We start from the raw sequence: 26254 nt of genomic DNA, 5'->3' as shown, positions 1-26254 counted from the left end.
GCTTCTCGATATTATTTAGCGTTCGCTCGATTGGGAGTAGTTGCAATTTTATGAAATCCTTAATTGAGTCGAACACTTGTGCATTGAGTTCTGGATGATTAGTATTAACAGTGTCATAACCCCTATGAGTCTCCTCCACCGATGCAGCCAAAAGAGAGGAGTCATCCACGTTGTCAGGCAGTGACTGTCTTGTGTTCTTTGGAAGGTTGATACGTGGAAGTTTTTTAGACCTAGTACGCTTCGGTGGGCAGTGCGACTTAGTCTTGGGTATTGACCTTACACTAGCTTGTTTGGGAATGGCACCCTCCTTAGACACCTTCTCGGGTTTTGGGGGTGAGGCTACGGCTAGGGGTGAGGGCAAAGGTTGTGACTCTATCAAAGTTGACGGCACAGTTTGAGTGGGGCTGATCACCAGGGTAGGAGTTTTCTCCAAGTCATCCATAGAGGCTTCCCCTAGTGAGAGATGAGTGACTGATAAGTCAACGCTCATTGGGATGGTGTGAAGTTCTGCACGAATTTCTTGTAGTAATGGAACGTTGGTTTCCTGGTGGATAGGTGTTTTGGCTAAAGCCAGAAGGCCCATAGATGACCTTCGTGCTGCAGCAAGGTCCTGGGAGACACGTCTTTCGAGCAATACAATTCCCTGATTGATAGCATCGTTAGCTTTGGTAATGAATTGATCAATTGGGCCAATTACTTCACCCACTCCATGAGCCGTCTTGTTCCTCATAGCCCTGGTAGTCATGTTAGCAGAGAAGCACCCGTGGGTTTAAAGGCTAACACAGTAGTGGTTAAAGGCTCCCAAAGTAGATAGTAATATACAGGGCGGAGATGAAGGATGAAAAGGGGTTGGCCCAGACCATACTTGCCCAGGCTTGAACGGGCTTAAACGGGCCTGCCCTTGGCCCGGGCTTCGCCCGGGCGTCGACCCGCGCGCGTCCCGCGATGCGCGTAGTGATCCCTGTTTATGTAATTGTGGTGAGATGTAAGGAAGGGGCGGGGCACTGGGAGGGGGCGCGGCTCACGCGGGAAGAGGAAACAGCTGGTGTTGCTAACGCTGTGCCTCGCAGTCCCGGGGCCGCGCCTCTCACCTCCTCTGCGGCCTCACGTCTCCTCCCTCAGGGACACAGAGTTCTTGGCAGATGTCAGCTACTCCTGTAGCGAAGTCAGGTGGAGCTTGAATCACGCTGGAAACGCTGGGAAACACAACCTCTAAGGCGAGCGGCCCCCGCGAAGTGGGGGCCGCGAGAGGTTAAGTACGCCTTGCAGGGGGCGGGGCACTGGGAGGGGGCGCGGCTCACGCGGGAAGAGGTAACAGCTGGTGTTGCTAACGCTGTGCCTCGCAGTCCCGGGGCCGTGCCTCTCACCTCCTCTGCGGCCTCACGTCTCTTCCCTCAGGGACACAGAGTTCTTGGCAGATGTCAGCTACTCCTGTAGCGAAGTCAGGTGGGGCTTGAATCACGCTGGAAACGCTGGGAAACACAACCTCTAAGGCGAGCGGCTCCCGCGAAGCGGGGGCCGCGAGAGGTTAAGTACGCCTTGCAGGGGGCGGGGCACTGGGAGGGGGCGCAGCTCACGTGGGAAGAGGAAACAGCTGGTGTTGCTAACGCTGTGCCTCGCAGTCCCGGGGCCGCGCCTCTCACCTCCTCTGCGGCCTCACGTCTCCTCCCTCAGGGACACAGAGTTCTTGGCAGATGTCAGCTACTCCTGTAGCGAAGTCAGGTGGGGCTTGAATCACGCTGGAAACGCTGGGAAACACAACCTCTAAGGCGAGCGGCACCCGCGAAGCGGGGGCCCGAGAGGTTAAGTACGCCTTGCAGGGGGCGGGGCACTGGGAGGGGGCGCGACTCACGCGGGAAGAGGAAACAGCTGGTGTTGCTAACGCTGTGCCTCACAGTCCCGGGGCCGCGCCTCTCACCTCCTCTGCGGCCTCACGTCTCCTCCCTCAGGGACACAGAGTTCTTGGCAGATGTCAGCTACTCCTGTAGCGAAGTCAGGTGGGGCTTGAATCACGCTGGAAACGCTGGGAAACACAACCTCTAAGGCGAGCGGCGCCCGCGAAGCGGGGGCCGCGAGAGGTTAAGTACGCCTTGCAGGGGGCGGGGCACTGGGAGGGGGCGCAGCTCACGCGGGAAGAGGAGACAGCTGGTGTTGCTAATGCTGTGCCTCGCAGTTCCGGGGCCGCGCCTCTCACCTCCTCTGCGGCCTCACGTCTCCTCCCTCAGGGACACAGAGTTCTTGGCAGATGTCAGCTACTCCTGTAGCGAAGTCAGGTGGGGCTTGAATCACGCTGGAAATGCTGGGAAACACAACCTCTAAGGCGAGCGGCCCCCGCGAAGCGGGGGCCGCGAGAGGTTAAGTACGCCTTGCAGGGGGCGGGGCACTGGGAGGGGGCGCGGCTCACGCGGGAAGAGGAGACAGCTGGTGTTGCTAACGCTGTGCCTCGCAGTCCCGGGGCCGCGCCTCTCACCTCCTCTGCGGCCTCACGTCTCCTCCCTCAGGGACACAGAGTTCTTGGCAGATGTCAGCTACTCCTGTAGCGAAGTCAGGTGGGGCTTGAATCACGCTGGAAACGCTGGGAAACACAACCTCTAAGGCGAGCGGCACCCCATTCCACATAGGGAGCACTTGCACTGTGGCACTGATCAGCAGTGGCACAGCGCCCAAAGCAATATACCAGCAAAAACATCGTAAACAGAGGAGGCAGACAGAAAAAATGGAGGAGAGACTCAGGCCAATGATGTCAGGTCTAACAGATACTATAATATTCACTGCCCACTGCTAATCTCGTCCCATAATGCTTTGCAGGGCCTATGGTTGGTGTGTTTTTTTACCAATAACTGTGCTTGGGGTGGTCCTAAAATGATGGGATCACCACTGAAGTTCAACAAAATGTGCTTTTTGTTTATGCTCTTTGTGTTCAAGGCATCTGCTTGGTGCTCCCCCTAGGTTAGGGGGGAGCCCAAAATCATCAGATCTCTCATTACCTAATGTTTTCATTGCAAAAGTTCATTTTGTGAATTGGTTATATGCTGTTAAGCATATAAAATAGCTTTTTCAAAGCATCTGAGAATATTGTTGATTTAGATGCTACGAGCGTAGTTTTAAGCCCAGGGTTATAAGCGGCCCCCCTCCTGGACCCATCCATGTGCTTATAACTATGGCGTTGTTTGACAAATGTTTACGAAATTTATGAAAACATTTCTCCTTTTTGATCAGCTCCTATCTTGAAAATTTGGGGGTGATTGATCAAGGGGGTGCTCAGAAAAAGGGGGGTCCCAAAATATATTTCTCAATGCATTTTCCATCAGAAACTTTAGACAAGTCTATAGGTCAAACTACTGAATGGAATTTCACCACATTTGGCAGGGTGAAATGGGGTAAATCCGTTCAGCAGTTTTTGAGAAGTATCATATTGTACAGATATCGATATTTGAGAATTCTGACATCTGATTGGTTGAGGCGTTATGAGCACGAGCTTGCGTCTCTTTGGCTGTGAACTGTTGAAACTAGATAGTATTGGCAGCCATTTTGTGATTCAGTCTTTTAGCTTGCATCTCTCCATCTACAAGCCATTAGTTCCGTAGTTTTAACTCTGTGAGGCAACACTGAAAATATACCATAGCTCTGTCCCTGCAAGATACCTCCTTCACGGTTCCTCTCCCCACATCACCCGTTCGCGGTTATACTTTTAGAAGCCAGTACGTCGGCTCGCAGCTCTGGGTCTGCAAGCAGTCAGACATTTTGTGACTCAGGTGGGAGGTTGCATCTCTCCCTCTACAAGCCATCGGGTCATGTGCCTGGCCACACTGAAAATATTCTGCATGTGGGTCTGTGTGAGATACCCCTTTCATGCTGCCTCTCCCCACATCGCCAGGTCGTGGCTTTGCCTTTAGAAGCCAGTCCTTCGGCTCAGAGCTCTGTTAGTCAGTTCATCGGCATGGTGCCCTACACTACCCAAACACCACTGCACTACTCTAAACACTAAAACTACTCCCAGCACGACCTCCTACACCCCTGCACCATTCTAAAACACTACTTCTAGCATGATGTCCTGCACCACACAAACACCACTCTGCTAACCTAAATACTAAAACTCCACCCCCTGCATGACCTCCTACACTACACAAACACTACTGCGCTACTATAAACCCTAAAACACTATTCCCAACACACACCTCCAAACAGTACACAAACACTACTGCACTACTCTAAATCCTAAAACACAACCCCCAGCATGATCCCCTACATTGACCAAACACCACGGCACTACCCTAAACGTAAAACACTACCCTCAGCATGACCCCCTACACTACCCAAACACCACTGCACTACCCAAAATACTAAAACACTACTCCCAGCATGACCCCCTACACTACCTAAACACCACTGCATTGTTGTAAACTCTAAAACACTAACCCCAGCACGACCCCGTACACTGCACAAACACCACTGCTCTATCCTAAACCCTAAAACACTATCCCCAGCATGACCCCATACACTACACAAACACCACTGCACTACCCTAAACCCTAAAACACTACTCCAGGCACGACCCCTACACTACTCAAATACTCACAGCCTGCAAGACAAAAAGAAAGATAAGATTGTGCGTCATGCGTCCATCAAAGGAGAGAGAAAGAGAGAAAGAGAGAATGAGTGAGAGAGAGGTAGAGAGAGAAAGAAAATGAAAGAGCGAGAGAGAGAGAAGAAGACAGAGAAAGAGTGAGAGGAAGACAGAGAGAAACAGTGAGAGACAGAAAAGAAGAGGGAGACAAACAGTGAGTGAGAGGGAGTGAGAGAAAGGGAGAAACAGTGTGAGAAAGAAAAAGAGAGAAACAAAGGAAGAGTGAGAGAGAGAAGGAGAGAGAGAAAGAGTGACAGAGGAAGAGAGAGAGAATGAGAGAAACAGTGTGAGAGAGAGGAAGAGATACAGTGAGAGAGAGAGGAATAGAGAGAGAAAGAGTGTGACAGACAGAAAAGAAGAGATAGAGTGAGAGAGAGAGGAAGAGTGTTAGTGACAGAAAGGAGAGTGAGATGGAGTGTTGACACTGTGGAGAAAATCCTCACACCTCACCATTCTGCCACCGGAGTGTCTCCAACCATATGCCGGGATATTGGGCAGCCCTCAATCTTACTCATCTGAAACGTAGTATGGAATCATTAATGGTAGAGTACATATAACAGCACACGCCTAAATAGCTGACCCGGCGCTGCACACCCAGGCTGCTGCCGCCCATCAACTTCCACTGCCCAGAGGTGTTTGCCCGCTGCTGCACACCCTGGATGCTCCACCCCATGCACTACCACTACCAGGAGGTGACTGCCCACTGCTGCGCAAACAAGGCACGAGAAGGCCCACAGTCATGGCAGCAGCCACATGGCACGGTGAGGGCCACCACTCTGGCAGACAATTTGGCCTTCCCACAAGTGAACTACACCCAGAGCCCCAGCCTATTTATTCATACTCCTATGCTGGAGTGGTGTTCATTAGACCAGCCCACTCCGCTTCTGCTTCCAGGGGGGGACAAACCAGCTACATGACCAAGATCTTCCCCACTGCCTGAGGTAACATGATTGCATCAACTGTGCACAACACCACAAATACCAGCAGTATATGTACACATGGAGAGGTGTGTGCTCTGCATAGTGAGGTCTGTCATGCAAATCACCGCTACACTTGGTATTGTGTACATTATTATTGATTGGTGACTTGTGTCCTTCACATATACTTGGTTGCCACATCTTTCAACATTCAGCTATTGTGTGGCTGAGGGACCATGACGTTTTTGGAAGTTCCATTGTGATGTTCTGTGCTGCCTCAGTGGTAGTAGGGAGGGGGGTGGTCCAAGAGGATCCTGAGGCTGGTGGGTGTTGTGGTCTTCTTGGTTATGGGAGCTGCATGATCAGTACCTCTATGACATGCGTTGGTCTTCAGATGAGATTCTGGGCAGGGTTCCCTTTCACACTGTAGGTAGTTGTCCTTGTTTACACCAGTAAAAGGCAAACGTTAGATTACTACTGCTAACGCTGCTTACTGCCTGTTTTTGGATCGCACCACAGATTTGGCTGCTCGTTGAAAATATCAGTAAGTGGTGTTTTTGTGTTATTTTTGCACGGGAATGCCTACTCTGCATATTAATACCGTTAGTTGTTGCTCTCATTTGTGGCAATATCGGCTGTTGTCACCATGGAGAATGGAATGATAACTTAAAATCACTGAAAAAACTATAGGTTTAATGAACATTATAATTACAAATTAGTATTAAAAAATCCATTGAAATTCACTGGAAAACCGTAGGTTTTAGGGACGTTATAGTTAGAAATTATCATTTAATAAAACATAGAAATTCACTGAAAAAAACATAGGTTTTAAGGACATTATAGTTAGTTGGACATGTCACTTGTACAAAACCAGAGAAATTCGAAAGTTATAGTTAGCCCCCACAATGTACTGCTAATGATGTCTCATAATACATCACTCATGACATAGTCAGTGACATCACTGATGACATCTCAAATGACATCACTGATGACATCATCCATGTAATAACCTGATGTACCTCCTCACACCCTAATGTAACCTTTGATACACCCACTCTAAAATACAGAGTACCACTTTTGAAACCATAGATAGACCAATAGCATTTACTAAATTTCCACTGACTAATTCCTAGCTATACATACACATTCATTCATTCATTCACACATAGTTATTCATATTATATATTATCTACACATTTTAATCTGTCTCCGAAGCAATCTCTCCTTTCCTCGGAGATTATTGTGACACACATCAGGTATAAGTTTAATTAGCGTATCATCCCTGTGTTTAAACACTTCTTTAAGGATCTATATATCTCTACCAAGGTAGTCAGGGTTGGTCTAGATACGAGTACTATCTTAATTTTACGACAACCAGATAATTACAACCATAAAATAAATATAAGGCTACCGAATAGTTTCTGAAGTAGATAATGCTCTAGAAGTGACATCTCTACGTTATTAGTAGCGGTTCATCAATATCGACTACTGTTTCCTTCTTTGTTTCAGAGTTTTCACATGCTTCTCTAAGCCCATATGAACTGAGGCACTGAACACTGCTTCATACTGAATTTCTTTGGACTGTCCATAAAGTTTCCAGTATAATATTGAGGTAATTACATATAACTAGGTAATGCGGTTGTATTAAACATCTAGTGAAGGCATTAGAACATCATCCAATTAAATTGAGTTCTCTGTTTGTATAGGTTTGACCTTCATACAGTGGCAGTAAAACAATAGCCGGCCCCCTATTTCATCACGTTATTAGAGAGTTCTGCAATCATTCTTTTTACTTGTTATAAGGTACAACTGGTTGTCCTTCTTTTTACTTGTTTCTTTTTTGGATTTTCTTGACTGTTTTTCATCCTGCTATTCTTATATCGTTTTCTTCTCTCTCTTTTTTTGATTTCACTTCAGCCAGAAGTTTAATAGATAGAAGTTATACAGAGTGAATCCACGTGGTGACGGATTTTTGGTGTTAGTGACTAATTGGCATAGACCCTCTTTTGGGTCAGTTTTGTTAGGTTGGTTAGAATGTGTATGCTATGACTAGTAGCTTTTATTAGTATATTGATTGTAATTATGCTGTGTAAATGCCAATTTTTTATCATGTATATAGGACCGTGACACAACACAGATATGGATTTTGGTTATCTGTATTTTGTTTAGGTTTTTCTTGAACTATAATCATGGCTTCTTGATGAAGGCTGATATCCAAAACTCGCGTAGAAACTACCAGAATTTACAGTTATGTCATCATTGATTGTTGCTCTTTCTTTTATATTTGTCCTGTGACTTAATGAATTTAGAAAGTTAATATTGAACTTTATAAACTGTGAAAATTAGGAACAAAAGCCAAGCACAGTAATACAATTGGTATTGGACAACCAAATTCTATTTATATTATTGTTAGATAATCTTTATAATGAATAGAAAACAAACAAATTTACAAAACTGAAAAGAACTAACTGTTGTCCATTGTGCACTAAATATGAACATGTACATTGTTATTGATTATGCTATATTGTGTTGATTGGTTAGGTCCATAAGTATTAATTCACTTTTCCTAAATATATTTATCACACATGTGGCTAAATACTATTACACTTGAGATAAGCTCCTCCTATTGTACTCATAGAATTAGACAACAGACTTCACGCAAAGTGATATGTTTGGCTAAAACCTAATACAACAAACAATATTTTAAAATCCAACTTTTTCCATAAGGAAATCATTTAAATATTTCATAGTTGTTATATCCAGGTTATAACATATCAGCAATACTGGGCAAGTGCCCATACACGTAATGGAATAAATGTTACCAAAACATGGACATATCATGATCCCAAATTCACTATACTTTCTTAAGTCTGTTGTGCGAGCAAAGTGCTAAGTGCAAAAAATGAGTTCAAAATTATAAAAAAGTGCATACCAACCAACAAATGAATAAATAAATAAATAAATGCAGCTCGACTATTGAATACATAAGTAGCTTGCATACTCTTAATGTATAGATTAATCAGGCATGTGTAAAGGACGCCAATCATTCAAATATTCAATATACTGTAAAGTGCTTAATGCAAAATTACTTCAAAGATCCAGAATCCATTAGTTCATAAAGTGCCATTGCAATATCAGATCCAAAAACAGTAAATCATCTGGACATAATCAATAAGTAAGAAATATGTGCAAAAACAGCTCAAAATTAAATCAAGAATGATCAAACTTGAAAACCTACATTATTGAATAAGCAAAACCATTAGGAAATAGAGTAATTTTAATAAATACTAAAATCATGCACAAACAACAACTACCGGAACCCCATTCTTCACTGACACCGAATAAAAACCATTAAAAGCAGAAATCCAGTAAAACCAGTAAAAATCCGATAAAAGTAAAGATAAAATTCCAATAAAAGTAATTCATCCATAAAAAAGCATCAGTCCAAAATTACTCAATACAGGAAATAGCAGCATTATATATGAGTTTGATTTTATAAAAAAATTGTACAAATCTTCTCCAGTATTCAAACCATTAGGCATTTTAGTATCAAGTTGTAAAATATACTGGCTCTCTAGTTGTCGCAGCTTTTTCTCTCTGTTGCCCCCTCCTATTGATTTTGGGACTGAGTCAATTACAAAATAACTTAGATCTTTTTAGTTATCTGATGGACTAATTTAAAATAACGCGCCACCGGATAACTAGAGTCTGAGTTAATAATAGCACGTAAGTGCTGTAAATTAGATTAAAAACCTGGAGCTTAGTTCTACCTATGTACTTTATTTGACACGTACATTCTAGGACATATACAGCATGGTCTGTCTTGCAGCTAAAGGGTCCATTGATTCTGCACGGGGTAGAAGAAAAGGCATCAATGAATTCTAGTTTATTGATACTGAATATACACGCCCTACAGGAACTACACTTGTAGAAACCTGTTCTATTAGACAACCAATTACCTGTGTCCCGTACTTCAGGACTACTTTTTACTAGGGCATCCCTCATAGAGGGTGCCCTTCTAAATGTAATGACTGGTTGAACGTCTAATTCAGGGGAAAGCATGATGTCAGACTTCAAAATTGGCCAGTTTTTATTCTTAATTTTTCTAACCTGCTTTTCATGTCAACTAAAAGTGGTTATAAGTCTGACCGCTGACTTTTCAGTTCTAGAATCCCTTATTATACTAGATGTCATACACCTTTCTTCATTGATCATTGTCACATCACTTTTCTAATTATGCAATTTAGATAAAGCTATCTGTAGATCATCCATTTTATAGCCCTGTGCTAAAAATCTCTGCACAGATTCATTCAAACAATCAGTTAAGTCATTATAATTGCTGCAAATCCTTTTTATCCATAAGAACTCCCCGTAGGGGATGCTCTTAACAAGGAATATGGGATGGGTGCTGCTGGCATGCAGTGTTGAATTCCTGGCAGTAACCTTCCTGTGCAATTTAGTGTGAACAATGTTATCACTAACATATATCTCCACATCTAAGAATTCAACTTTTACTCTACTAATGGTAGCAGTAAATTCCAAATTCAAGTTATTTCTATTGATTATATCAAGAAAGTATTGTATGGACTCAACAGATTCCTGCGATATCACGCACACATCGTCTATAAATCGCCACCACCTGACAATGTTATCCTTGAAAGAGTCAACATGGATGTGGCCTAGTACATGTCTCTCCCACCAGCCAACATGCAAGCATGCATTGTTGGGGGAGAAACATGCCTCCATAGCCACACCCCGGAGTCGTTGGTGCACCTCTTTGTGAATAAGAAGTAGTTGTTCGTCAAACATATTTGGATCATGTTTATCAACATTTTGTTGTCTTCGTTAAACCTCACGTCCCTACTGGAAAGAAACTGTTGCACAGCAACTAAACCATCATCATGATTGATGCTCGTATACAGGGAGCATATATCCATAACAATAAAACAGTATTCATCACTCCAAGTGACCTCTCTCAGCTTGCTTAAGAAGTGGCTATTGTCTTTAATATATGAAGGGAGGCATTCCACAAAATCTCTTAAATAGTAATCCACATATTTCGACATAGACTCTAGTAACCCACTCTGTGCAGAAATGATGGGCCAACCTGGCACAGGACTAGTTTACTTATGCACTTTCGGTATAAAGTACAAAGTTGGCGTGATTGGGTAATCTGTTTTCAAAAAATTGTATTCTTCTTTGTTGATAAGGCCTTCCCTTTGCCATTGCGCCAAATCCTTGAATACTTGATCTTGTACCAATTTCAGCTCATTAAATGAAGCTTTCCTATAACATAAAGGGTCACTGAGCCTCCTTCACATAATCATCATGGGGCCAGAGCACGATATTGTCCCCTTTATCTGCTTTATTTACAATTACGTTATTATTCTCATTTATCTTTCGCATTAATTTGGAATATTGCTGTTCAGTAAAACTTCTATGTTTGTTTTGACAGACAACACTTCTATTTAATTCTTTCAGGTCGTCAATGACACAGTCACTAAAAACGCCTGTGGCATCCCTCGGCATGACTTGGATATATATATATATATAATTTGTAAAAAAAATAATTTAGCAAAGGGTGAGATGTAGTGTTGTGCGAGTTTTATGACAGAACCCTTTTGGCTCCATGCGGACCCTAAACCTTGCTTTAGAATGTTAAGTTCACAGTTACAGGCAGACCAATAGAGACGTGTCATACTAAACTACATGTGTGATGTAGTCATTGCGGGTACCCAAGCTAGGGAGGATGCTATAGCTTGGACCATAGCGAAGCCGAGTTCTTTGGGTAACTTATTCCCTATCTCATCGCCACAGCTCAAGAGATCCAGTTATAGTTCACAACAGGGTCCAAAAAGACAACAATGCTCTCAACCATTTTAGACATTACTGCAGACTTTTGGAGCACCAGTAATTTAGTCCATTTATCTCATTCATTAAAGTGTGCAATTTAGCTCCATCTCCAGGTCCAACTCAGAGCACCGATACCCAAACAATCATGGGACAGGGCCAGCAACGCACACATCAGAGAACGGGAGACACCGCTACAAATCACCGCTCAGCTCCTTCCTTGAAACACGCATATTTCCAGCCTCCTGTCACTCAACACACAGTGGGGCTCACCTGCATTGCCAAAATATCCCACCACCGCAGCTCAGCTGGTATCAACTGATGGGATCCGAAATCCACCTCCATCTGCTTCAGACCGCTATGATGGGTTCAGGAAGCGCGCCTACTGGAAAGATTATTTTCACTCCTACCATCGGGACCTTTTCTTCTGAGATTTGATTTGGGTGTTAGATTTTCTACAATGTTTTTTGTTGTTAATTTCTATCCTGAGTGCCCATTTGACAGTAATTCCTGTCTGCAGAGAACCCTGGTGTATTGCACAGATTTAAATGTGTGCTTCCTGCCTCTTGAATCTTAATATTTCCTGATCTCTCAGTTCTTTCCCTACACTGATCAAGTGAGAACATATTGAGAGCGACTTCCAAAATATTTCACTAGGACCTGAAGCCAAAAGATCTCCCTTTAAGCTTTACCTGTTTTCTTGCTTGTATTGTAATTTGAGGACAATTCAAAATACACAAAGACCCATTAGCCCAGTAGCCAATGCAAAATATTCCAGTTCCTTTGCTGAGTATGATGGTATATGGGTTCCTTCTCTACAATACTAAGAATGTTATACTTAATGAAAATAAAGTCATAACACTTTTTTTTCCAAATGTATAACACAGCATGGGGATTGTATTATTGTGAGTGATTTATGTGCTAGCTTTAGACAACATTCTGCTTAACATCCAACCTTTAGTTGTAAGCATTGGTTGTTCAGTCTTGCTTCCCATAAGAGACAAAGGTCTACCTAGGTTGTTGGAGCTTCACAAAACTTGTGATATTATCTGGGTTCTATGGTTCGAGGGACAACAGGTATATTTATTGCAATGATTGCCTAGATTTAATTGAGGTCCACAGGCCTTAAAGAATTGTTTTCACTCCTATAACTCAGGACTTACCAACCCTACTGATCTATGTAGCATGAATGCCTTACCAGCCCTGCTGCTCTTGTATCACTGATGTTTTGCCAACTTTACCTGCTTCTTTATTACTACAGCTAATCAGCTATATGTTGTACATTATCAATTATGCCTAATGTTGTATGACTTATCCTGTATCACAGGTTAAGACAGGTTTGCCTTGTCCTCTCTCTCTAGTACGTTAAACGCAAAACCTGGTCCTCTGTCACTAACACCTTATCAGCTGTCACCGCTGGTTTCTCTTGTACTTCCGTCCAACTAATTCTTTCTGGCACCCATACTGTATCAGCAATGCCATATTGGCCACGCCATATCCTGTATCACTAATGCAATTCCAATTTTCATGACCCTGTATTACTGAAGCCTTACCATCTCTTCCCACTCCTGTACCACTGATGGCTAACTAGCTCTTCCTGTTTCTGTACCACTGATGCCTTACAAGTTTTGTCTGCTCCTGTATCACTGATGCCTTAGCCGCTCTGCCTACTCCTGTGTCAATGATGCCTTGCCTACTCTTGTACCACTGGTGCCTAACCAGCTCTGGCTGTTCCTCTATCACTGATGCCTTACCAGCTCTGCTTTATCCTCTATCAATGCCAGGCGGGAGCCCCTGGAGGAGCAGTCTTCATGGCTCGCGCTCCAGCTTTTCTCATCTGTTTTTTCTGGGAAGTAATAGCACTTCCGTCCACGCTGCTGCCAGTACAGAGGACAAGATGGCGTAGGATGAACTGATGCTGGAAGAAGAATGGAATTAATTGTTACTAGGGTTAAAAACTAATGAGTAAAAAAGAAAATCTGCAGGCCACAGTCAGGTAGCTCAGCTGGTAAGACATTTTAGAGAGGGGTTTGTGCCACTGCACCAAAGGATAAAAAAGCAGAAATGTACAACTCTCAGCAAAATGGCAACACAAATATGTTAAGCGAGTTTCCCCTGAAATATGCAGATTCTCCTCAATCTCAGTCAGTCACAGTCATCTGAAGTCCTGATATACTAGGACAGAAAATAACAGGTAGAGTTTAGTACCTAGTGCATAGACGATTGTGCATCTTTACCAGCATTACACTAATGAGAAAATGAGTGCTAGCATTTGCATAAAGCAATGTATGAGAAGGAACTGCAAATGGGGGCAGACTTCATAAAAACTAAGGGTCCGTTTCACAAAGGTACATTTACATAAGTAAATTTAATTACATGCATACCTCTTTCTATACCTAGGTGTAACTATCAACTCAGTGTAAAGTCATATCTGAATTGATACGTGTAAAGCTACTATTAAATGATAATAACTCACAATATCATTCGATTTGTTCCTGCTGCTGCATTGGGTGGGCGGATCTGCTCTGCTCTCAGAGCAGGGGGCTGAGTGGTGGGCACTATGTAACGGCACATGAATGTTTGTTTGGCCCTCTCGGGCCCCCAAACATTCATGCGCACTTTGTGTCTTCTCCAGGGAGGCTAGGTAGGCACCACTACGCAGCACATCAGCCGATTCTATCTTGAAGATATTAGTATGTCATTGGATGAGGAAGAGCAGATAATGCCAGAGAAAGAGGAGAATGGGGAGGTCAAAGTTGACCATTTACCATATAAAATAAGAAAGATAGAACTTCTGGCCAAGGATGCCTATCAAGTACACACAAACCTCCACAAATCTCACAGGAAAGTGAGATTATCTTAGTCCCGAAGTGTGCACCCTGAATCAAAAAGTAGATTTATTGATTCAAACATCATAGCCTGTTTATTGTCAAACAGATAACCACAAATGCTCGTGTTATTGCTATAGAAGGGTCCATGAGGACTAAAAATTGAGAAAATGCTCGGGTGAATCCCATTTTAAATTAAGGGTGTTTTAAACATGGTGGGATATCACTATTGTTATAGATATATTAGCAAAATATAATTCTAAAGAATATCGTTTTTTTGGTCTATAATATAATTTTCAAGAAATATTGCTTTTAATTTCGTTTTCTTTGATATAGTTGTAAATAATGTTCCTTTTTAAATTAATGTAATATGTTTTAGTTCAGTTATTGATTTAAGGTGTCAGTATTGTTAGAATATTTATTAGTGTATAAAAAATATAGGTGCATACTACCAACAAAAAGCGATATTTATCGCTAAATTGGGTTAGCGGCAACATTTTTAGTGCTGCGCATCACCGGTTTCTATCGCTGAGATAACTTGCTATTAGCAAGGTTTATCTCAAAAGGGATAAAAATCAAGGCAATAGCAGCGAAATGCGTGAATATCGCTGAGAATACAGCGATATTCACGCATTAGCGATGAAATGCTCTTAGCCATGTTATCTACCTCTCATTGGATAACATGGCTAAGAACTGGTCTGGGCTGGCGTTAGTTTTTGGAGATATTCGCGCTTAGCGTGAATATTTCCATCGCCACGCCTGCCTTGCTAATAAGCGATAGCCACGTCAGCGACTGCTATCAGTCGCTAACGGGTTGGGTACGCCCACTTTGCATGGCATTAGCGATAAATAACGCTGACATGCAAAGCGGGCCCCAAACCGCTCGCTATCGCCTACAAGCTGTCGCTAACTGCTGTTAGCGACAGCTTGTTAATAGGGCGATAGAAATATCGCAACTTAGCGCCCGAAAACGGCTGCTAACACAGCGATATTCGTCTATCGCCCTTCTTGGTAATATGCCCATTAATTTGTAATTTTAAGGTTTTTGTAATATATTGTCAAATCTAATTAGTAATTTATAAGGTGATATGTAAATGTTATGTTAGTTATTTGTAAAGCGCAGCGTATACACAAAGGTCATGGCACTGAAGTTTGTAAGCATTAATAGGGGAAGAGACGACCTACTGATTGAAATTTCTTGAATTGGGGCAGGGAAGGAGCAGATCTAAGATTGAGTGGAAGAAGATTCCAGGATGTCGCAGCTGTAACCACAAAGCTGTTGCCACCCCATTTCGATTTTTTAAATCTAATGGCATTTACTCTGAAAGAACGTGCTGATTTTAGGTTTCTTGTAGGAGTGTACCATTATCAGGATTTCTTCAGAAAAGAAGGTCATGAATCATGGAGGGCCTTATATGTCAGGCAGAGGGCCTTAAACTTGTATCTGTTTTTGACTCTCAGCCAGTGAAGATCCTTAACCCGTTTCTTGCTTAGAACGTTCAGCGCCAGTGCTGATCGTTCTAAGAAATGGGTGGGGCCGTGTTGGCCTTTGGACGTGTGCAGCACTCCGAAGGTAGTGCTCGCAACGTCCAACGGCCGACGGTGCCTGCCATGCTGTGCATGGAACTGCTGGGGGGTATCATAGGTATCCCCCATGTGCACCCCCCATGCCCCCGTAGTCCCTGGGGACCCGCAACGGGCCCCCGCAGGGATTGTCCGCATGCTTATGCCACCACGGAAAGGCATCCACAATTGCACATCATAATATGGCTGGCGGTGTCTGATAGACACCGCCACCATATTATTCCTTTTCCGTCCCCCTGCCATACTAATATGGCAGGGGGAAAACGAGTGTGGATGTCCGGCGGCTTGCCCCCGCCAGGCTGGCGGTGGCTCCCGCCAGCCTGGCGGGGGCAATCCGCCCGACATCATAATGGGCCCCCAAGACTCTTGGCTTTCCTGGAGGGTACAGGGAGGGGACCCATGTCACCAGGCCAGCACGGGGCATTCCAGGTTCATAAAATACTAAATAATTAACATTTATTGGTAATTCGTTTTTCATTTCAAATCAATTATTTAATTGGATATGTGAATTGTTTATTTGTTATTTTATCTTTTAGATTAATTTGGTCATTTTAATGTATATTTTAATGTTAATATTGGTAATAGTAAGTGATATTTTGGGTTTGTAGGGGAATAAGGTCGAAATTTAATTAAATGAAATGCAGTTAAATTTAATATTAACTTACATTTATAATAATTAAACATAATTTGAATATCAGCTATGTAAATTAATGAATTATATGTTGTTTCGTTTTTTTAGAATTTCATTTTTCTTCATGTTTAAAATATTTATTTATTACTATAACTGTTTTGTTGGAGGGGAACAGAGTGGAAAAAAATTAGAGCTATAATATTTTTTATATTATTGCATTGTTCACTATATGTAATTGATTAATTGATAGTTCGTATAATTTAAATGCTGGACCCACCATTTATTGTTTTGTTTTATTTTGATTTTATGGTTAGTGTTTTGGAATTTTTTTGTGTGAAATGAATTTCGAGTTTAAATGGTATTAGTCTTTTAGTTATTAATTTCAATGAAACAAGTTTGAGAATTCTGTATTTTGTCTAGTTATAATGCTGAGTCCATGCACTTGAACCTCCGGGTCACACTGAGACAATGCTAGCCCTGCAACTGCCCGCAAGGGTAATCCTTAGTGCAAGCCGAAATTGAAGAAGGCATGTTTCCAACAGTCTTCACTGTGGTCGGATTGTAATATGGTGGGTGAAGCTGCCGACTCCATATCAGGTGGTTTCCATGGCGTTACGATGGCGGTCGGATGCTCGTCAGACCGCAATCGTATGAGGACCTTTGTTATTTTCTTGTGGTTTATTTTGCTGGTTCTAGTTCTTGGGTAATGCCTGCAAAGGAGTGTCAAGGAGGAGATGCTAAGGATCCTAAAGCTGGGCAGTGATGCGGATATCCTGGATTGAGAGGCAGGTAATTGTTCATGCATCCGGTAGTCTTCAGAGCGAGAAAGTGAAGCTGAGCCACGTGGATGCGAGGTGGTATTTATTGCTGCACCCCAAAGATGACTGCTGGTGCCCATGGCAAGTTGAGATCTTGTGAGCTTAGTGAGCTCTAAAGCAACTGGTGCATGTTAATTCAAGGTGCACCTGGCGAGAGGAAATAATGTGGAGAGGCCTCATGGAATGAAACCCTTGCGTTCAAGGTCCTAAAACAAGTGGAGGAGTGATGCAAAAAGGGACAGCTGTGGCGGGAAGAAGCGGAACAAGAGAAATACAATCTGGAACGTGTGTGATGTGGGAGGGATGAGGGAAAGAGACCAACGATCACTGATTCGCTGGAGGGCATGACAGTGTGGAAGGGAGCATTGTGGAAGGGTGTGCCTTTGCCATGGTGGTGGTGGAAGGTTGCGCTGTGGCCATGGTGGAAGTAGTCATGACAAGGCAAGTGAATGTTATAAGTAATTTATTGTTTTTTTTTGTTTTTTGTGTTTATTTTATATGTTAACTTTTTTTTAAACAATATATTTTTTATATGTACTATGATTTAATATTTTTTATATTAGGTATCAAAGTACTTTTACTAAATGATGAGGACTTGTATTCTTATATGTAATCCCTTCAAAGTCCAACACATTCCCCATTGTTTTTTTTTTATAGTGGAGTGGGGATAGTAAATCTAACGACTATGAAGTCAGCACTTTCCCTACAGTTGCTTATAGTGGAATGGAAATAATACATTCAACCCTTCTGAAGTCCAAGGCTTTCCTTAGTAATGGTAAGAGATGTGAAAGAGAGAGCTCTGAGCGGAGGCCAGCTTTTTAAAGTACTTCATAAACAGTTTAGAAAATACTCAAAGTTGTCAGTTAGCCAACTTCACAACTTTATGCCCCTCTAAAGGATTTAAAGGTGGATTGTGGAAAGTTGATTGAGTTGCTTTAACATGCAACTTAACAATTCACACATTCTTTCAGATAGAATCACATGCACCCTTCATATCAACACCAGATTATAAATGACATAGTATAATGAGGAAAGATATTGAATACAAAATACTGACTAAATCTTACTCCACAATATCTTACTCCACATGTGTGCACCTATGTGGTGTATGTATGTTCAGGGAATAGTAAATCTGTACTTTCCTGTATGCACTTACCTGTTGATATTCTATGAATATTTTAGTTGCATGATATTCTGGGAGTCAATATTTAGCAGTACAACTAATCACACCAATAACAAAAGCATGATACACCACTGAGGGCTTTCAAACCTTGCATACTGTACCTTCTTCATCCAAGAATTTGGAAGAGAATGAACCTCCAGTGAACAGCTTTAATGTTTGATCAGAGCTGCCCCCTGAATATATTTTCCTGGCTACATGCCTGGCTACACCCCTGGAGGGATACCTAAATCTTGGGTCAGAGTGCCCAAACTCCAATGATATAGGTATTTCTCATGAACAAGACCGTTGTGTCAAATCAAAATAATTTACCATGACATGGGGCCATGCAAGTTATGCTGAGTAAGAGAGATTACCTGCACTACTCACATTCACAGGCTTCCTTGAGTGGATGCTATAGCTGTTGCTTAAACCACAGAAGGCGGTGGTCACTATTAAGATATTTTCTTTGTATTACTCATGAGAGACAAGCACACACACATGTCAACACCCCCTACCAACCCCCTCCCCAACAATTGTTATAGAGTGTCTGTAGGAGAAGGTGTGCAAAGAAGGAGCAAGAGTATGGTGGTAGAACCAGTGGACCCCACAAACAAACCTTCTGCTCAAATGCAGACAGAGCACATGCCAAGCAAAGAGGACTGGTAGCCTGCCATCTGTATACATGTATATGCTGCTCTCATGTATCTTCCTGATCCCACCCCTTTGGGACTGAACACTCAGGCAGTGGGTACTCCTAAACACAAGCCCAAAATACATTGCTAAAATCCATAGAAAAAGTGTATATGAAATGCAAAGGGGGACAAACTTACCTGGCATTTCCACTCTGTCCATCGCCTTGAGGAGAACGGCCACACCAGAGTGTGTCCCGCTAACGCCGTGAGGGGAACGGCTGGACCACATTCCCCAGGTGCCCCGGTGGCGCACACCTGACGCCAGAGACACCGCGCCCGGAGGCGCTTAAAAAGCAAGGAGCGCCAAGCTCTCTTTGGGGGACAAACTTACCTGGCATTTCATCTCTGTCCATCACCGTGAGGGGAACGGCCACACCGGAGTGTGTCCCGCTAACGCCGTGAGGGGAACAGCTGGACTACATTCCCCAGGTGCCCCGGCGGCGCACACCTGACGCCAGAGACACCGCGCCTGGAGGCTCTTGAAAAGCAAGGAGCGCCAAGCGCTCTTTGGGGGACGAACTTTCCTGGCATTTCCACTCTGTCCATCGCCGTGAGGGTAACGGCCGCACCGGAGTGTGTTCCGCTAACGCCGTGAGGGGAACGGCTGGACCACATTCCCCAGGTGCCCCGGCGGCGCACACCTGACGCCAGAGACACCGCGCCCGGAGGCGCTTAAAAAGCAAGGAGCGCCAAGCTCTCTTTGGGGGACAAACTTACCTGGCATTTCCTCTCTGTCCATCACCGTGAGGGGAACGGCCACACCGGAGTGTGTCCCGCTAACGCCGTGAGGGGAACAGCTGGACTACATTACCCAGGTGCCCCGGCGGCGCACACCTGACGCCAGAGACACCGCGCCTGGAGGCTCTTGAAAAGCAAGGAGCGCCAAGCGCTCTTTGGGGGACGAACTTTCCTGGCATTTCCACTCTGTCCATCGCCGTGAGGGGAACGGCCGCACCGGAGTGTGTTCCGCTAACGCCGTGAGGGGAACGGCTGGACTACATTCCCCAGGTGCCCCGGTGGCGCACACCTGACGCCAGAGACACCGCGCCCGGAGGCGCTTGAAAAGCAAGGAGCGCCAAGCGCTCTTTGGGGGACGAATTTACCTGGCATTTCCACTCTGTCCATCGCCGTGAGAGGAACGGCCGCACCGGAGTGTACCCCGCTAACGCAGTGAGGGGAACAGCTGGACTACATTCCCCAGGTGCCCCGGCGGCGCACACCTGACGGACGGACGGACAAAGGACGGACAGTCTGTGACATCCGGGACAGGACGAGGCGGGGCTGGGTCGAGGATCCTGGATTGTTGCCCTAAGAACTGTGAGGACTCATAGAATTGTGAACTGGACCAGGTATGGTGATCAGCCCCCTAATATTGTACCTCATATACTATTTGGGGTTGTTTGGGGCAAATATCCCCTTTTTATTGTTGTTTGGCAATTTCTAGGATTGCTTTTTTGATCCTTATGTGTTAGGGTCATCGTCATTTCATAAATTGTGCTATTCGGATTTTTATATTCTTAACTTAAGTATATTCATTTGCCCCTGGCAAGGGCCTCCCTTGCATATCTAAAACGTCTAAAACCAATGGAGGGAATATTCGACCCGTTGTAGCCACTCTTGACAATTATCTTGTCAAAGTGGTAGTCAAAATTAATAAGGAACGCCGACAATCTTTAGGACGAGGGAGTTCTTCTGACCCCTTCCCTATTCCTACTCAGGCATCCTTTCCTCTAACTACTCCCTCCGTGGATGTTAGCTGTGTTACAAGTTCCACAGATCCCTCTATCATGCAAGCATCTCTTGATATAGAACCCATATTGGCGGTGAATGGGAATCTTAACGATTCTGTAGTATCATGTTCACCGGCCCCTAAAGTGCAGAGGGTTTTAAGGTCTGGAAGAAATGCAAGTAGGCCAGCTTTGTCTAAACGGGGGGGGGGGGGGGGGGGGGGGAATCGTAAAAGTCAAAAAAACATCGAAACAACTACCAAAGGAACCATCAATGATCCTGACATTGCTTCAAACAATACCTATCTGAAATTAGCACCTGAGCAGTTAGAGATGCTGATCGGTATTATTGATGTCAGGTTTGTTAAAATTATACAACCCTTACTTGACAAACTTGATATTGTTTCTGGGGAATTGAAACGGCTAGGAGGACTTGTGCAAATCCATCCCGACCTTAATAATTGTATGGTACCTGTTGAAACGGCTCAGGGTAGCACCAGTGAGCCGTTGAAGTGGCCTACTGGGGGTCCAAGCATTGAAACGGTAGTGGTTACTAACCCTGTGCCCACAACCATACCCACAACCTTGACTACAGGGAACACACAGAGAATTAATTTAGCTAAGAAAAAGTGGTATGGCTATTCACTGCCTAATTTACCACCTGACTGCGCACCATATGTGGCAGTTTTGACCAATGTTCCACCAGTAAGGGAGGAGGGACCTGATGGTACCCACGAAACACACGATTTGTTAAAGAACAAAACCGTGGCCTGGCTCAACAGAGAATGTGGTTTTCCAGTTGCTATGGCAGACCAGATTTTAGTAACTACTAGAACCAACTGGATAGGTACTTCACACAAGAATATTTTGGGTGATTGTGTTATTGTTAACTTCAAAAGTCCCCATCTTGCTACCACCGCTTTGATTAGAGCCACTTCTCACCCACCTAACGACCAGGGTATCTCACTCCGCCCCTTGGACTATTTTTATAGACATCACACCGGCCAGCCTAATAATGATCATGGGTGGGGCAGAGCGAAAGGTCCCAGTATGTTTAATAAGCCGAGTGGGCCCCAGGTGGCTACCTTCAATCGTTTTCAATGTTTAAGTGGGTTAGACTCTAACGATTGACTGGATTCAGGTTTGGCCCCCTGCTTACACTGTGAGGACTTAGTTTTTCCAGGAGTTGAACCCGTTGTAACAACTTCAGGGCCTGTAGCTAAAGAAATTCTGCATTATGCAGATTGTATGATAGGCAGTATAGAGGGTGAATCAGGAGAATGTAACGAGGATCTGCCGGAAGATGATTGTCAAAGCACTACAAACCCGTCCATAACCAATTTACGGGGTAGTCAACATATCAATGTGGCAACTGGATTTTCTAGTTGCAATATTGCTAGTTGGAATATTGCGGGATTAACATCCAAATCTGACTGTCTGGGGTGGTTGGATTTTTTGGCCCTTTTTGATATCATCTGTTTCCAGGAAACGTGGTGTAAAGATTTTAAAGGTTATAATGGATGTGTTTCTTATCAATTACCTGCCATGGTTTCCACCTCTGGAAGAGCTAAGGGCTCTGTTTTTGATTTCTATCAATACCCCTTTTATTGTAAAAAAAACATGTACTGGTTGGCGCACACGAACAGTGTCTAAACCTTGAACTGTTGATCGGAAAGTGTACACAGTCCAAGCCGAGCATTATCTATCTCTGCTTTGCAGATTTGAGTAGTGCTTTCGATCTGGTGGACCATGCAATTCTTTGGGCCAAGCTGATTGAAATGGGGGCACCAGAAGGTATTGTTTATTTTTTAGCCCGCCTCTACACATAATTATGTACTTGTGTACGATACGGTACCCATGGTGAGTGTACAACCAAGTTTAGGATCAGGCAGGGTATTAGACAAGGGTGTGTTCTTGCCCCCTTGCTCTTTACCCTTTTTATTAATGAAGTGGATTCCATCCTAAAAACCATTGCAGAAGATGCCCCTAAAGTTAATGATGCTAACGCCCCGGTATTACTTTACGCGGATGACGCTGTTCTATTGTCTCGCACCCCGATAGGCCTCCAACGCATGATGGATGGGTTTTCACAGTTTATAAAAGGGAGAACGCTTGTGATTAACAAATCCAAGACCTACATTATGGAATGTGGGCAGGGGCGTAAAAGGAAGTCATCCTCTTATTTTATTGATGGACATAAGGTTCAACAAATTGAAAACTTCTCATACCTGGGCATCACATTTTCTAACAATAACAGCTGGACTAGCGAGCATAAAAATAGGAGAACATCCTTTACAAAGCAACTTTTACCACGCAGTGCCTTTACTAAGCAACTTTTACAAAGCAAACCATTACAACGCATTGTGCTAGGGGGCGCTCTAGGATAGGGAATAGATTTATTTACTATCCAACACCTTCCCTAGTGTCCACGGGGACTGGAGTTGGAATAGTAAATTAAATAATTCACTATCCAACACCCAAAAGCATAGTGGTATAAGATGTAAAATCTGCGTTGTAAAAGCATGTGTGGGAAAAGCATGCGTTTTTATGTCATACATCCATAAAAATGTGAGGGCCAAGATGGCGAAGAGTGCTCACAGAGTGTTTACATTAGCCACTAAACTAGGGGATAGGCGGGTGAGAGACATGCTTAAAATATTTCAGTTCAGATGTCTTTCTACCGCTTTGTATGGCGCCGGGGTTTGGGGCTTCGCCCCTGCCGGGAGCTTACAAGTGGAGGAGATCGTCTTTTTAAAAAGACTCTTGTGTCTACCTAAATCTGCCTCAAATGAACTAGTACATAGAGAACTCGGCATTCAACATCTTACCGATTTGATTCTCCTTAGACCCCTTATGTTATGGCGATCAGTCTGGATAATAGAAGAAACATCTCTATGTAGAGCCATCATCAATGACTGCCTCTCTATGGATAATTATTTTAAGATCCCATGGATTAAATACAATCTAGATAGTTTCCAGGTGATCTATGGTATTGATATTAAATTAGATAATTACGGGGCCTCTGATTTATCTAAACCCGAAATGAAGAAGTCCTTTTTGAATCTTCTTTCTGAGAGGCGGCTTAGTAATAGTGGCAACCTATCCACCTGTGTGTCATATAATGGTTTGAATGAATTTGTGGGCTATCAACCATATCTGACCCAAGTGACTAGAACATCACACCGGTTTGTATTAACAAGATTAAGAATCGGGATTGTCCACAATTTGGTGGCTTTCCCTTGCCAGAACAAGCACCCAGTTGGACCATGTCCATGTGACACTACCTCAGCACAAAGCACTATGCACTTTCTCCTGTTGTGTCCAATGTATAGGTATTTACGAATTGTTTATTTAAAACCTATTTTTGTGAAGTTTGGAGTCAGGACTGTAAATGACTCCATGAAATTGCTCTTTAACTTGCATCATCCTGATGTTTGTTTTTTCACGGCTACCTTCCTCCTTAAAGCAATCAATGCAAGGAAAAGTATGAATTTTTAAATTATTTATTAACCCCTTGCCTGTATTTTTTGTTCTGTTTTTAACTTTGGACATTGTCTTAAATGTTTTTCAATTCGTATGTGCTTTTATGGACATTGTTCTTTGTTCCGAATAAAGCCTTATGAAATGAAATGCAGAGAAATTGCTTTTAACCATCACTCACTCAAGCGTTCATAGCAATATTCTCTTCTAATGGCATCAAATCCAGTGCATCCATCTGCCACCCTCGCAGTACCAGCAGCACAAAAAAGAGACATCAGCTCTCCATTACACTGTGGTAACAGGTGGGCCTCATTGTAGTCTGGAGCAGTTAGGGCACTCAGGAAGAGAAACTGGGTCGAAACCCCTAGAGTAAACACTGGGTTCTCTATACTAAGACACAGTGGACCGCATCCCCAAACATTTTTGAATGGTGGTATTTTTTGTCCTCTGTGGTAAGTCAAGAGAGTGTATGATGTAAACACCTTTTACCACTGTTTTATAAAAACAGGATTCTGGAGGTGTTAATGTGTGGTAAAAACAGTTGTGCACATTTGTTGTGGTGATGATGTCTTTTGTTGTTTTTGTTCTACTAAAGTTTCCTTGCTGAGCACTCAGATGGGCTGTGATGCAAGTAGAGGCCGATTGATGCTCAGCTGCGGTATGCACCATAGATGCTTCTCCAGCACTGAGTGTCATAAATGCTGCTGCAGCAACGCTTCTCTATGGGGACCGCACTGCTTCCTCCAGCCTCACCCCTTGCATCACACATCCCAAATAGCTTTCGTGTGGCATTGTGTGTGGTGCAGGGTGATGCTGGCTAAAGATTAACGTTATGCCTCTTGGCACTTAGCCACTTTCTGATGTGGACTCATATGTAAGGAGGCAACATGCCATTCGCCACAATGACTGCCACTCATAAAATCAGAGATGTACTGTTGACTACTTCTGTTAAACCTAAAAAGAGGCCTCTAGCTTTGCTAATTTCTGTAATTTTGCACTGTTGTAAACAGCAGGGATCCATGTCCCTGTTACCATCTGTTAGTGGATATGGTCCCCATTAAGCAGTCATCAAAGGTGTTAAATAAATTAGTCTGTCAAGTAAATAACGTTAAAATGAGTTTAAACTTGTTACCCAAGTTCCTAGGTGAGTTGCTTGTTTCAGATTCAGTTGCAGGGCACTTCCTGCGTAACCCGTAGACTACTGCAAGAGAGGCATAGAGTTAGACGAGGCAGAAAACAATTAGAGCATAAAATAATTTAATATGTGGCTAGGTAGTACAAATATAGGAAAGCATTCTTCATCTTAAACAGTCAACTTTATGCCACTTGTGCGTCAACTGAGCCATCCCATCTTCTTTATCTACAACATTTGTTATTCTCCACAATCCATTATGATTTAGAGCTTACCCGAATGAATTCAAAACATTATGAGCCAGTGTAGCAAGATTGTTTTCAAAGAATTGTTTTGGTTTAGTCATGATATCTTTGGCCATTGGCCAAAGTTACGACCTGAAGAGGATGGACAAATGGCAATTCCCCCCAGATAAAGAGCTTTACCTGTAACAAAGGGCCTGGTTATGCTGGCGGTGAGACAGCCACCAAAAGCCCATTGGTGGTGGTCTTACCGCCATCAGAACTATGACATCCACTCACCATATTACCATGGCGGGTGGATAGTTGGCAGTCGTAAAGAATGACTGCCACGTATCCGACGGGCTCCTTGAGCCCGCCGGTGAGGCGGAGCAACTCATAGTCCCTACAATGGTGGCGGGTCTACAAGGCACCGCTGTAGGGATTACGATATCCCTTTCTGCCTGCCTGTTTATGACAGTTAACATGCTATGAACAAGCAGGCGGAAAGGGAATTTGGGGGCCCATAGCAGACCCCCCTGGCCCTAAGCTGTGAGCACTGTGCGTCTCTATATCTGCCTGCACCAT

General features: G+C 43.6%; 1 protein-coding gene across 1 annotated transcript in view; it reads right to left on the bottom strand.

Annotated features, from left to right (window-relative positions):
• LOC147700905 (killer cell lectin-like receptor subfamily B member 1B allele A) overlaps positions 1–26254 on the bottom strand; it is a 426874-nt gene that overhangs the window by 279676 nt on the left and 120944 nt on the right. The window contains exons 3-4 of the mRNA XM_086929268.1: positions 25449–25517; positions 13149–13312 (exon numbers count right to left, since the gene is read on the bottom strand). Of these exons, the coding sequence (XP_086785394.1) occupies positions 13149–13312; positions 25449–25517 (233 nt within the window). The remainder of the gene's footprint in view (positions 1–13148; positions 13313–25448; positions 25518–26254) is intronic.

The sequence above is a fragment of the Lissotriton vulgaris genome, chromosome 7, assembly GCF_964263255.1.
Source record: "Lissotriton vulgaris chromosome 7, aLisVul1.2, whole genome shotgun sequence".
NCBI lineage: Eukaryota > Metazoa > Chordata > Amphibia > Caudata > Salamandridae > Lissotriton > Lissotriton vulgaris.
This window is presented reverse-complemented; position numbering and strand designations above follow the sequence as displayed.